We start from the raw sequence: 13,967 nt of genomic DNA, 5'->3' as shown, positions 1-13,967 counted from the left end.
AAGGCTGAAGACAAAAAATTATGAATGCTCTAAAGAAAGCAAATTAACACTCCTGTTAATCTTCTCTCATACAAGGCCAAGACTTGTTAAACAATGCATTTACCCCAACTTAAGACTGATTTCTTCAAAACATAGTATTTGCTTCAAAATATTATCTATAACAAAGAAAAATGAGAAAGGAGAGGTGCAAATGTATAGAGTCCTATCCATTTAATTCTCTCCAAGGTCCGTATTTATCTGCTGCTTTGTTTCACAACTAACACACAAACTAGCTGAGCCCACCACACGGTGCCAAGGTTTCATTAGCATGCCCAGTTCAGTTGTGACTGACACTAACAACTTCATCCCAGTTTCATAATTTGGACCCCTTACCTCTGGTCCTCAGTTTTTCCATGGCATATTGCTCTTGTTCTATGCCCTGATACATTTGTCTTCCATTACACACTGCAATTTAGTTTGAATACCATGGTGATGGATACTTTGAAGAGACTCAAAACAAATACACTAAAAATCCCTAGCTAAATTAGACACTTTATGCATTCTTCAGTACGATTCTTCAGCAGCGTAATTAAAATAGACAAGGTTAGCCATATATTGTTATTAAAAGAGAAACAGTCTTGAAGGTATGCATTAGCAGTAAAAGTTCTCCATACCATTCTTCTGTGACACTTGAGACTGCAGCTACCCTGTCTGACCATCTGTAAAGAATTTCTTGATGGAGTGAGCAATTTTAAGCAACGAGCCATCATATCCGAAAAAGGAACTCCATGGAATGGAAAAACTACGTTTTCTACATTTGTAAATAGAATTTATATAAAGTCTCTATGCAGCCTAAGAAAGAAATATGTTGAGAGATGATGAAGAATGGATTACAGCAGAACAATGTTTAATTAAAGACTTGCAAGCATCTTTCATTATTGTTGAGAAAAAAATCAATTAAGGAATAGATTACGTTACTTCATGCTTCATTATGTAGCTAGCACCTACTATTGGTTTTTCCACTACCTTGCCCTCTTTTGTTTCCAGAACACTTAAGTTACAGTAACTTTTAATTCCTTATAGTAAACGTTAATCAACAGAAGAACAGATTTAAAGATTCTATAAAGAAGTTTTACGCAGGAAGGGTAACTTAAGTAATCTTATTGCAGGACCTCATTTGCAGTTATGAAAATATCAGCCAGATAGTACTGGCATTTCTCCCACAAAGATAACGGCTTCTCCTGACAAAGAGCTTGCTTTTACAGCAGTGCTGCAGAGGATCCAGATGTGAGATCACCCACCCCATATATCAGCATACTCCTGGTCAAGGTAGCAGATGCCGTATTAATTACTCGCTGTACAAGCAGTACGTCTTTTGAACAATTGTTCATTTCCCAACTCAAGCCTTCACTGGCTGCCCCCTGTTCTCGTGCTGTGAAGCAAGGAGGAGCAGGTGGCCCTGCTCCATCTGCATGAGTGGTGGCTCAGCTGTTTGGGCTCTTCAAGGAGGGCAGAAAAAAAATGTGTAAAAATTAATAGCCGTGACTCTTCCCACAGCAAGCAGGTCTCTTGGTCAAGAGCAAGCCCCATTTCAGAGTTGAATAGACATTTAAGAACACAACTTTGACATATGTATTACAGGCAGAACACCGATTACCTTAGGTAGCTCTTCAATCTGATTGGCGTCTAGGTAAAGCTCCTCTAACGTCCGTTCAAAGTTAAAAACCTCCTTTGGCACCTGCTGTAGGCCACAGTGAGAGTAATCTAACACCGAGACGATTTCTTCTTCACCTCGAAAACACCGGCAGGGCACCAAGCGGCCGATAATTTTCCTTTTGGTTGTCATCTCCAAACAGCATACTGAAGGGAAAGGGGAAAAAACAGTTTTCTGAAACTATCAACATTTTGGGGACTATTTCTTTAGAATTGTTATCAAGATTGCAGTCCATTAGATACAATTTTTCCCGAGGGACATCTGTAGTCTACATTCTGCCTTTCTTATTCCACCTTTCTACGAAACATGAAAAAGTGAGATTTGCCAGCGCCATCACAAAAAACAATCTCAATACATCATCTGTTCCCCTACACTGGGACAGAAGAAAACATGCCAAGACCATCCACAACTGTTGCTTTCCTTAACGATGAAAATTAGCTGTGTAAATCCTACAGGTACAAACACGTTCATTAGACAAAGTACGAAATGACAACGTTTGTACTCCGTGTTTCGGTCCCTTGCTCAGCTGGACGGTGAGTCACGGCAGTGAATCAGTCAGTCATTCGGTTCTGGTTCGCCCTGACCAACGCCCAGTTGTTTTCCACCTGATTTCTTTGAAATCAAGAGAGTTCCTCAGCATTCCACAGTCACTGCTGGACCATATTCACTCTCTTTTCAACCATATGAACGAAGAAAAGGATGTGTAAAATTAATTGGTTACAAAACTAGAACAAAAGTAGCCCAAACCAGACAGTTTCTTTACCTGTCGTTCCTGCTTCTCTTACGTTACCTTGGTCTGCTGAAAACTCAGATAAGGCACTTAGCAGAAATACCATTAATTTTTCTGCAGTAAAATAAACCTCTGGGGAATTTCAGCACAGTCTGTTCCCTAACTTCCCCTCATGTAGACGCCAAGTCCTGCAGATCTTCCTTGCGTACACAGTGTGTACAAGCCCCTCTAACTCACAGGAGTAACAGCTTACACAATTGTATCTGACTGTTTTACAGTGGAATAAAACTACTTTAACTCCCTACTCTTGAACTGACAGAAACTCAACAAGCAGATTTTATACATGTCAAGCAGTGTCTAAATCTGGAATAGATATTGACATTTTCAGAAGTTATTTTGACATTATTATAGATAAATCAGGCTGTTCTGAAACATATCGCCACAAAGCCAAGAGGGGCTAAATCTTCAACAACTTACAAGGTTTTGAGTTACGCTTATGAAAAAAATGCACAAAATCAGTCCAAGTAAAGCAAAATAAAGCTCGTCAGGATCCTCTTTCACAGGATCCCAGTGAAAAATTAACTGTACATTCATGCAAAATATCAGTGGAGATAATTCATATTGCTTAAGCCATTATTTATCTGAAATGTAAGATTAAAAATATAATTTAATTAGTCAGATAATGCTCCATTCACAGATCTCCGTGACTTTTCTATCATGTAATACATTGATATTTTGGAGGTAAATAAAATATTCAAATGCTTTATTTCCTTGTTTAAATTTTATTAGCACCTAAATTGCCTCTAGCAATCCCAATGCGATGAGCACACGAATCATGTCAGAACAAATACTGTCGTGTTGGAATGAAAAACAGTGAGACCAGAGTGCAGCTGGTTATTCATCGGGCAGTGCCAGTGACAGGCTTTCTGTTGGCTGACTTTGGCTTAAGGGTAACGCTTAACACAGAGTAAAGGGTATAATAATTTCGTAATTCAGCTTGACCAGATGCCAAGTTTGTGGGCATAACATAAAAGTTGTCTCTTAATTACAGTCAGCTGATGTAATGAAAACATCTGTATAATACAGTGTACATATACTTCTGAAAATGTAAAAACAGAACACTTATAGGTTCAAAAAAAGAAGCAATTCATTTACAAACTAATAAATCAGAAAATCTACAAGTTTTATTTCAGTTCAACGGTATAGCCCACACAAACAGCCACACAGCTGAAATTTAAGGATGCCACACGCCACTCAAATGTACTTGGTAAACTTTGATTTTAAATGTTCTTCATTTAAATTGCTTACACCAGGAACACTGGATCCCCAGCCAGGTTTCATACACAGCGCTGTGGCTGGACCTGGGTTCTTGACTGCCACTCAAAACGTCCTGTGACAAAGAAATGTTTGTTTTAACACTGCCCCCAGCTTCCCTCTGGAAATAAGTCTTTGCAGCTTCAAATCTGTTGGTCAATTCCAAACCCATTTGGGAGGAAATGACTTTTATCATTTTCTCAACTTCAAAAAAGTCTGCATTCGTCACTTTGGGAAAAGTCCCAAAGCCCCGTCCCAACGCAAGCACAGTAGAATGGCCCATCACACCGAAGGGCTCCCAGTTCTCTCTCAGATCAGAGTTTTTTCTGATTGCCGTGTTTGCCCTCTCCTACTCTTTTTCACTCTATTTGCTCCCACCACCGTAGCACATCGCATGCAATCAGCTCGTCTGGTCTCAGAAAGTCTGTATTCGGATGTTGAAAGCGGCTTTGGCCATCGCTGCTTAGAGTTAGTCACCTTGCACCATGTTCTACCTGACTTCTGGATCACCTGCAGGTGCAGGAGCTGCTGACTTCAGCAAACCACCTCACCTGGGAAGCAGCAAGAGGCAGAGCAACGACAAGAGGGAAAGCTGTCAGCATCAGCAGGGCTGCATCTGTAGGGTCAGAAATCCTCCCAAATAGCTCACTTGAGTGTACGAGATCGAAACAGATGAGAACTGTAAAAGCATTGGTCACAGAACACGTACTCCACAAGAAAAATGAAATTAGTTCTCAAGCTACACAGCCTCTCTCCACAGCCCACGAAGCAGCATTTGCAATTGCATATTTCAAACCTCGACACAATAAAAACAAATGCCCTTGGAATATCAAATTATCTGTAGCTTTCCAAGCCATTTGAAGATAATGAACAATTGAACAGTGACATGCGCTTCAAAAACCACTCAGACAAACATTCCTCCCATCGGCATTACAAAGCACTTCGCTTCGCATTGTTCTCCTCCGCTGTAGGCACACGCACACAACAAACGCCAGGTTTCATTTTAACAGAAACCCAGAGCAATAACAGTGCAATAAAACAGCTGCAGAGTGTACAAATGGTGAAGTGATAGAACTGTATTAAAATAGCAATTACAACAGCAAAAACATTTTTAAAAAGTGGGTTTTTTTGCTTATGTAAACAAAAGTGTTTCCGTTATTGCGGTTCATAAAAATATCTGTAATTACTTCTTCAATAGAAAATTGTTTTAAAAATTAGAAAGAAAAAAATGCAGAGGATAAACAAAAGTGATTTAACTACTTTGCCTTCCTCAAAAGCTATAGTAAGACCCGATAGTCATGATAAATTAGGTTGGTGGGATTAATTGGTTATCTATTGGAATTGTCCTCTTCAGGGAAAAAAAAAACCCAAACCAAACTAGAACGTGATTTGGACAGATGAGCAATCTGTATTTAAGAAAAGATCAATACTGGAATAAGAGAGACACTGGAACTTGAATTATGGTGGATTGCTAATATTTTGTGAGAAAAATTAATACGAAGTAACTCCACTACAGAAACTGCTGCTTACAGAATATCTGCTGGAAGAATGGCCATGGAAAGTATGAATTTAAATGTACTGTGATAAGAAGTGGGTTTGCATATGTCCACAGTCTGCTCCATTATTTACCCTTCGTAATTAAAAAGAAAACAAACAAAAACGCTGAAAAATCTGGAAAAAAAATCCCCCAGGATTTATATTGTTCTTTGCAATCATTTCAGAAAACACCAGTACAGAATTAAAGGACCTGTGGCACAATTGAAAGGAGTAAAATTTCATGCCCTGTGGACTAATGATGATTAAACCTTTTATTAATTTCCGTATTATTAATTCCTACCCTGGACTAAGTCCAGTTTTGGTAATTACACTTTTCTTACCTACGTTTTATTCCTTCATCATTTTCATAAACCTTTTTTTCTGCTCTGATGGTTACTTACTGTAAGAGGATTGCTACTTGAGATCCTCGGGAACAAAATCGAAGTCAAATAGAGTCAACAGGACACCAGCCTCCCAACTTCAGGAGGTGAGTCACCCCATACACACAGAATCACAGAATCACAGAATCACTCAGGTTGGAAGAGCCCTCTGGGCTCATCGAGTCCAACCATTGCCCTGACACCACCATGGCAACTAGACCAGGGCACTAAGTGCCATGGCCAGGCTTTTCTTAAACCCCTCCAGAGATGGTGACTCCACCACCTCCCTGGGCAGCCCCTTCCAATGGCTAATGACCCTTGCTGAGAAGAAATGCTTCCTAATGTCCAACCTGACCCTCCCCTGAGGTTCACATTGCTGTTTTACAAAATTCCTTAATCCCTGTAAGTGATACAGAAAGTCTTCCACCTTCCTCACAGAAACACCAGTGCTTAGTACTTCTCCCCATTCACACTAGTGAAAGAAACAGGATTCTCCATAGCTGAGTATCAGAGGTTATTGCTCACCACATGTCACGTGCTGTACATTAAAGACTATATACTCTAAAAGATTTATATCACAGTCAAAAATGAAGAAATTTCAGGTTGTCTATTCAGTCTCACATGTAAGAACACTGAATTTCCACAGTGCATCAGCCCACACACAGAAATGCTCAGCAGCCTGGGAAGCTATACAGGCAGTGGGAACAGGTGGATTTTTTTGAATACAAAAGAACCAGGATGAAATGTACGTCCTTTCTCTCTTTTTGCTATTCTGATTAAGGAAATTTATTAACGTCTTAACTAATAATTAATTCTATACAACTGCATTCATAACAAACTGTAGTGTACCATTTTTCAACAATTCAGGAAAACAAAATGAAACACAAACACTTTTTTCACCACAAAAGGTTAAAAATGTTATGACCTGTTTTCTGAATGCTTTTTAAAAAATATATTCTTTCTGGAATTAAAGAAACTACAAAAGAAGCATAAATACAAACTGCGATTTATCAGCTCACTGATAAAGCTTCACTTCATTTATAAGAGAATAAACTGCAACTCATTATCTGCAGTTTATTCTCTTATAAATGAAATCCTTAATCTAAGAAAACCAGTAGTTTTATGGAAATTAATTATAATAAAATCTAATCTCTTCTCAACTAATGGATCTTCGTGCTGTAAAACCAGTAATCCCTGTTTCTCGGCAATCACGAGAGCAGATGTGCTCCTTAGCTATTTAAAAGACAGAGAAAATTGCTGTATGGCTTCTAAAACTCTGATTTAAAGATGGAACAAAAGAGCTCAACAAACTTCACAACTTCAAGTCTCTTGAAAGAACGGGAGCGGCAGCAATTTTTTTCAAAAGACAAGATAGAAGAATTTATTTGTGTCATCTCAGAAGCTTTGTCCCCTGCAATGGGCCTACACATCATCAGATATAACCATTTTCCTTTTTTCCCCTCACAAAGTAATAAAAATTTGCTTAAACCCCCACAATTTTAAAAATGCCACATCCCTCTGGAAATATTTTTATCTAATCAGTTTAGTTTTATGCTAAAATATGCAAAGTTTTATCTTCAATGTGCTTTACTTTTCCATTAACAGTGTTAAAAACCCAGTAAGAACAAGTAGCAAGTGGCAATCATTGGGCAAGCGATTTGAAAGAGTTGTAACATAAAACTAGCTTCAAATTGCCTTTGGAATCCACTCAATTTCTTGTTGATAGTGCATTTAAAATAAGAATTCCCAAATACCGTATTTGAAAGATGACTGTAATTAGGAAGTCAGGTCTCTCGATCAGCTTGGACCTGCAAAACTTCGAATGCATGTATTTATACACATGCTAAAAAAAATCCCAAAAAAACAAAACCAAAAAACAAACATCAATAAAACAGTGTAGAAAGCATTGGTAAGGCTATTAAAAAAGCTTTGTGATTTGTAGAAGCTTTGGTTGATATCAGGCTCATTGGTTTATATTAAGTGTGACAAGAATAATTCTGTTTCCATAAGGAAACCAGCTCCCAAAACAATGGGTACTACTGAATTCTACGCAGCTCATTCTTTAAATGAATGTTATATAATCCTTCATTTAAAAAATAGTCTAGACTTTACAATAATCAAATTAAATATCATTTTTAAAAATGGTTGCCTGTAGAAGATAGAGATAGAATGCGCTGCCATAGTCAATGGCCTGAGTCAAAATTCAAACGGGAAGAAAACCAACAGGTAGCAAGTAGTGTAGGAGCAGCCTGTGTGGTCTGACAAGGTATCAAACACAAAACTGTTCACACTCTTGAAATTTCATTCAGAAAACTGCAAGAAATGGCAAAGTTTAAGTGAGCTGGTAGTGACAGAAAGCTACTGAGAAATCCTGAAAATGACTTGGAACTCTGAATGAGAGTGTTACACGGCTGGAATGAGTAATAATGGCAACGTTTGCCAGAGGGTTCAGAAAATATTAATTATATTTGTGCAGTAGACGATTCGTTTCACTGATTTCTTTGTCATCCATCACAGATAAGTGATGATTTTTCTTTCTCTTATTATCAGCATAATCAACAACATTAATATGCTAATATGTTGGCTCTTTGCAGTGAGTTCTACTATCATGCTTAGAAATCACAAACGTATCAATCACTAAACCAATCCCGGTTTCCATCATCCCCTGCCAGCTCTCCCAGAGGTCTCCCACCGCTCCAGAAGTGATGAAAGCCGAGAGAGCAGCTCCTTGGGAGACCCGCCAGCCAGCCCCCGAGTCCCCACACACCCACCCACCCCACTGGAGTCTGACAGCCCTCCTCTGCCCTTAGGAGAGCACTGGGAGTTCTCCTGTTCGTCCCAATAAGCCAGAATTCATGATATATTTCCTCTGCTGAAAGAGATTTGATAATAGAGGCTACGCATATTAAATGGAACAAAGCTGAGCATAAGGTTGGAATTAAAAAAAAACAACCAGAAAACAACCCTCAAATTTCCTTCAGCCAAAAGCCTTTCCCACACTGATATTCTCCTAGCACTGGCCAGACACCTACTTTTGTTTTCTTTCTTCTCTTTTAATTAATTATGTGTGCTGTTTAGATGATTTACATTGAGTCCATTTTCAGTCTGGGTCACTGAGATAATTAGGGAACTTCAAAGCTCTCAGAGTCATCTGAATTTTCAGTACAACTTTTCAATTAGAAACACAGCACTATTAATAATTTAGATTTTTTTTTTTAAATTTAGAAAGATTATATCTGTACATACGAGCTGTGTTCCCTACATCCAGCTTTCAGTTATTAGCTCACCTTTATATTAGATGCATCTTTGTGAGCATCATCTTAGCTCTGTCTTGTATGAAACTCTGTGTGAGTTTTTACTCATTTATTTCTTTGCTTAGTCAGATGTATAACTCTTAGTACCTTCATTTTGTATTTTTTATTCTAGTCAAGACCTTTTGTCTACAGCCATAACACCATAGTTGTGACATGAGGATTATGGTTACGTAAGCTCTTAGATCAGCAGTCACTGCTATTTTTCATACTCTCACAATTTCCCAATTCAAAAAGAAGTTCTGATGAAACGTAATCTTATTCTTTGCCTGAAAACCAGCATCCCTCTTCCTTAAAACTGTATAAAATCTGCTTTTTTCCCCCCTGAACGTATCTAACTGGGAAGGGGTATTAACGCCTTTGCAGAAGACATTACAACACTTCATTGGAATCAAATACACAACTTTGCTTATCCATGTCTCGGAAACATGACACAAGGAAGAGACACGAGAAAGGACTAGAGTGTATGACAGCAGGAAAGAGGCAGCCCATTCACACAGCCGAGGGGCAGCCGGGGGCACCGGGACACGGCTGGCAGGAGCCACCACCACTGCTGCAGCTCAGAGCACCTCTGCTTACTGAACCCCTCGCTGGGGCTCGACTCTTCCCGTAACTCGGGGGTTTCTCTAGTGATGCACTGCCGACACAGCAGTTCTATCCAACCTCCCTTACGGAAGGGCACGGTGCTTTCCCCGTACGCCCCAGCGAAGGAGAGCCACATACGTCTAAGGAAGATGCTCACACGAGTGTGCTTGAATTGGTTTTGAAGGCTGGAGACTAGAAAATGTTGGAAAGTCAAAGCAATGAGTCTTTTGCCACCCCGCTTTCAGTGAGAGCGTGAGGTCAAAAGCCCTGGGTACCTCTGAACCAAGACCAATTCACTTCTGACTGCACCCATCTGGATGACCCCTGCACGGCAGGGTATGGCACAGATGTCTGGTGAATGGGGTTTGACTTCACGGCGGTGCGGTCCCAGCCACGTATGTTTTTATCCACACATACACAGGCGAGCGCTCGGGAGGGAGGGCAGGGAATGTGCGTGAACGGGTTGGTCACGCCATCCACAGCCAAGGCCTGGCTGGCCAGCCGTCCTCCTCATCACGTTCAAAAAGAAAAAAGAAAGAAAGAGGAAAAAAAGGCAATTTAGTCTCTCTAGTTTAATAAATCAATGATAAGACCTGCGCAGGAAGGGGAGGAAAATAGGGGCAATATTAGAAGACTTACAGGAGGCAATAGCTGCACACAAGGCTCTGAGGGAACATGCTGCGGCGTTTCAGAGAAAGGCTCCACTCTGCAGACGTTTGACCCTGATTGTGGCTGGCCAGGGAGAACGTAGTTTCAGAAAAACAACGTAAAACTTCGGTGCCTTCCAATTAGGGTCCAATTTTTTGCAAGGTTCCAATTAGTATATTTAAAAAAGGAGACGGCACACTGCTTGGTTTGACCAGATCTCTTTCCTTTTTACCTCATTTTCTCCATCAGAAGTCACTATATATTTTTTTTTAAGTTACAGATTTACATAACCTCTCTAGAAGCAAGAAGCATATTCTACTGAAATTTCACACTTGAGCCAGGTGAAGGAATAAGGCATGTTGCTTTTATGTAACTCAAATTTAGGAATTTAAATATTCAGCTTGTATAAGTCATTTGTCATAGTTTTCATTAATCTTCCTCAAAAGATTAAGAAACTATGGTTTTAAAGGCAAAGTCACAACAGCAGAATTATTAGAATGCTTCCAACGGGTAATTTGGATTATCAAAAAGAGGGGTGTGAAATATTATCTAAATTGTTTCCTTGCACAGAAATACCATGATAAGCAGCATATCTTACCCAGAAATACCATTTAATGCATGGTAATTGAATTCTCTTCATTACATTTCCATTATAATATTCTGCATTTAAGTTCACATTTCAATTTCGCTAATCCTAAAAAAAAATAACCAAGCATGAAGAATCAGATTTCAACTTTACCTTTTATCTCCTGGGAGTATTACTCACAGAAAGTTGTATACAATTATTAAAAAGAGAAAACTCTGTCTTTGCTGCAAGATCTGGGACGTCACTTATGACTTCACCATCATAAGATTCGGGAAATTTGAAAAAAGAATAAAGTAAAATTTAATACAGAATGATTTCTACAAAAAAGTTTTGAATAACCAGACCTTTAACCCCGCTCTGTGACACGGGACCAAATCTTTACCCTTTCTGATAAGACAGTCATTGATTTCAATTAAAGCTTACTATTGGTCTTGCCTTGAAATTCCTCAGTGAGATTTTTGAGTAAATGTTTTTCGGATGATCTTAACCCCAGACAATGATGATTCCAAGAACAAAGACTGCTTAGTGACAAGCAAAAAAAGTTGTAGTGCTTTGGGTTTTTTTTTTAAATCTGTATCCTATCCTCCCTAAAGACAGTTTTTGCACAACCTTATAGAAAACTCCAAGTTTGTTCACTTTCTTTTCATACAACAACTGACAGAATTTCAATAATTCATGACATATTAGTAGCACATGCTGAAAATTAATAGTTATGCTCTTAATTGCTAGAGATTACGATCAGTTTGATGGCCCACTCTGCAGGCATTTAAGTAGGAGAGAATTCCAACAAACTAAGATGAGAAACAGCCTTCTTTGGAAAGGGGAGACTTACATTTAACCTTAGATCTCTGCTGTGTTTCAGCTTTTACTTGAAGTAATACTTTAGTTTAAATGATGATCTGGGATGAAATTTAATACGAAATATGCTTTATTTCTTGCCTCATGGTGTAATGGATTTTGCTACCGATATGAATGCTAAACTGCCATCCAAAGGAACAGCACAGAAAACAGAATTTACCTGCTAAATACATCAGCTAAACAAATTGGTGTTTAAAGACGAGCTATATAACTTTCATCAAGTCTGAGTTTCTGCCTCACAGAGGAGAAGGATCACACAGAATACCCAATTATTTTTCAGCGGTTTACATCACAATCCGTCTGCATTATTCCTGACATATTAATCAGCTTAGCAGGAGCTTACTACAGGAAAACTGCGTGCATTTTGCTGAGTTTGCAGGATGAAAGTTCCAGAGGTGATAATGCACAACTACAAAGTGCAGCTACAAAAGAAAGTTTTAATTAAAAGTGACAACTGTGACTCACAATGAAAGCTGATCTTCTGAAAGAACCCAGGCAGAGATGTGCTGGGACAAGGGACCTCTCTCTTGTTGTTACTGCTACCTTGTGTGTGTGATACAGTCACGTTGGAGCAGCTATTACTGAAGTCCAAAGTGGAAGGAGATTAAGTTAATTTTCAACATGTCATAACACCTCTTTGTTTAGACATCTGTATTTCCAGAACGCAGTTACATTTGAAAAACATACAACAAACTGCCTAGAAAGGGCACGTTGCTTCCTCGCCACGGTACATGTTCACATCCAGTCACAAACCTTTATCAAAAACTTTTCCTTTTTGAAAAACAGAAATTTGTTAATCGTAAAAAAACACAGTTCTGATTCCATGTGAGTTTTTTTGCCAACTTTCTCCACCACCCAAACTCCACCTCGAGAGAGTTTCTGTCCCCTAACGTCACCGCTGTGAGTATTCCTGCTATTCCTTGTACTTCTCACGAGGTCCAGCCCAGCTCACAGCCCGCAGGACTGCGGCTGTGCCTCAGGACGCAGACCATGTCCTAGTTCCACACCACAATGAAACCTGCTCGTGCACCACTGCACTCCTCATCTACAGCTTCTTTGCTTGCATCAAAAGAAAACTGGGGCATGTAGGCCAGACAGAAAGTGAGTAATCTGGCATTGCCACAATAACGTAGACCCCTTCACCTAGACAGTCCCTGACGGCTGTTCCAGGGACCACTTCAGCACGCGCTCCGTGCCACGTTACAGCACTGGCAGGCAGCTCTGGGCTTCTCCTGCCCTGTTGGTGATGCTCCCAGCTGCCTCCTCGTGACCTTTTATCAAACTGTTCCTCTTTGAACAGCCCTGTAACAGGCACTTTTTTTCCCATCACCCTCCACATTATTGCCAGGTATAATCCATCCAAAGCCTTTTTTGATCCCTGATTGTCTTCACCACACTCTCCTTGTATAGGAAGTCTTTTGACTTTGCCATCACCTAGTTCAATTCTTGCACTTCCCAAGTGACCAAAGCATCACAAGTACTGCTTACTCTCTGATCTCTGTTGCTATCTTCTCTCTCTCCCAACATCTCCTGGTATCCAACTATTCCCCAGCAGTCATCTATCCTCTTTAGCCTCTTCTGGTCTTCCAATTGTCCACCAGCAATAACTTCTCATCTGCCCCATCCTCTCCTTCCTTCCTGATCTTAATACAGTTCTTGATTCACTCTCCTTCATGCATCCCCTTTTGCCCTTCACATCCCAACCACAGGTCTTACCTCCAGACCCCTGTTCTGGCTCACAGCCTCTTTCCTTCCCCTCCCCAGCCCGCTGCATCTGGTTTTTAAGACATGCACTACCGCAACTATTCCCAATAATCAGGCTGGCTTTCTTTACTACGTAATTATTCTCTTTTCTATGATTTCCTACAAAAACATTCAAGTTCCCCAACTGAATTGCACAAACGCATAACTTAGTTGTTACTATTGTTCATTCGCAACTAAAAACTTTTCCTCCTTGTTTACTCTCCCTTCTCTCTATAGAAGATGTTAAATTTTGCCAAGAAAAATATAAAACCTTTTGTTGTCCATCAGTTCCTCTTTCTTCTGTTATTCCCTCCTCCTTCCTGGCTACGGATGCAACTTTTTTTCAGTGCTCCCCATTTGTTGCCCCATACTCATTAACACTATCCATCCACACTGTAATATGCTCGCCTGCATGTTCATAAATCGGATTATCAAAACGCAAAAGCCCAGGTCTGTACACCAAAATGTCAGCACAAATGAAATCTTAAAAATATAATTCCCACAACTATCCATGAAAATTGATTGCTTGAATATGAGAATACAATTCTACATTGAAACTGACATTTATCTCTATAAATACCTC

The 13,967-nt window shown here is 39.6% G+C and overlaps 1 protein-coding gene across 2 annotated transcripts in view; it reads right to left on the bottom strand.

Annotated features, from left to right (window-relative positions):
* LRRC7 (leucine rich repeat containing 7) overlaps positions 1-13,967 on the bottom strand; it is a 162,208-nt gene that overhangs the window by 91,349 nt on the left and 56,892 nt on the right. Inside the window, exon 2 of one of the 2 annotated variants that reach the window (XM_068406147.1) lies at positions 1,637-1,839. In XM_068406147.1, coding sequence (XP_068262248.1) covers positions 1,637-1,839 — 203 coding nt within the window. Of the gene's footprint in view, positions 1-1,636; positions 1,840-13,967 lie in introns of those variants that run through there. The other variant, XM_068406148.1, reaches the window with a different exon arrangement.

The sequence above is a fragment of the Nyctibius grandis genome, chromosome 8, assembly GCF_013368605.1.
Source record: "Nyctibius grandis isolate bNycGra1 chromosome 8, bNycGra1.pri, whole genome shotgun sequence".
Taxonomy (NCBI): Eukaryota; Metazoa; Chordata; class Aves; order Nyctibiiformes; family Nyctibiidae; genus Nyctibius; species Nyctibius grandis.
Note: the sequence above shows the minus strand (reverse complement) of the source record. Positions and strands in the feature narration are given on the sequence as shown.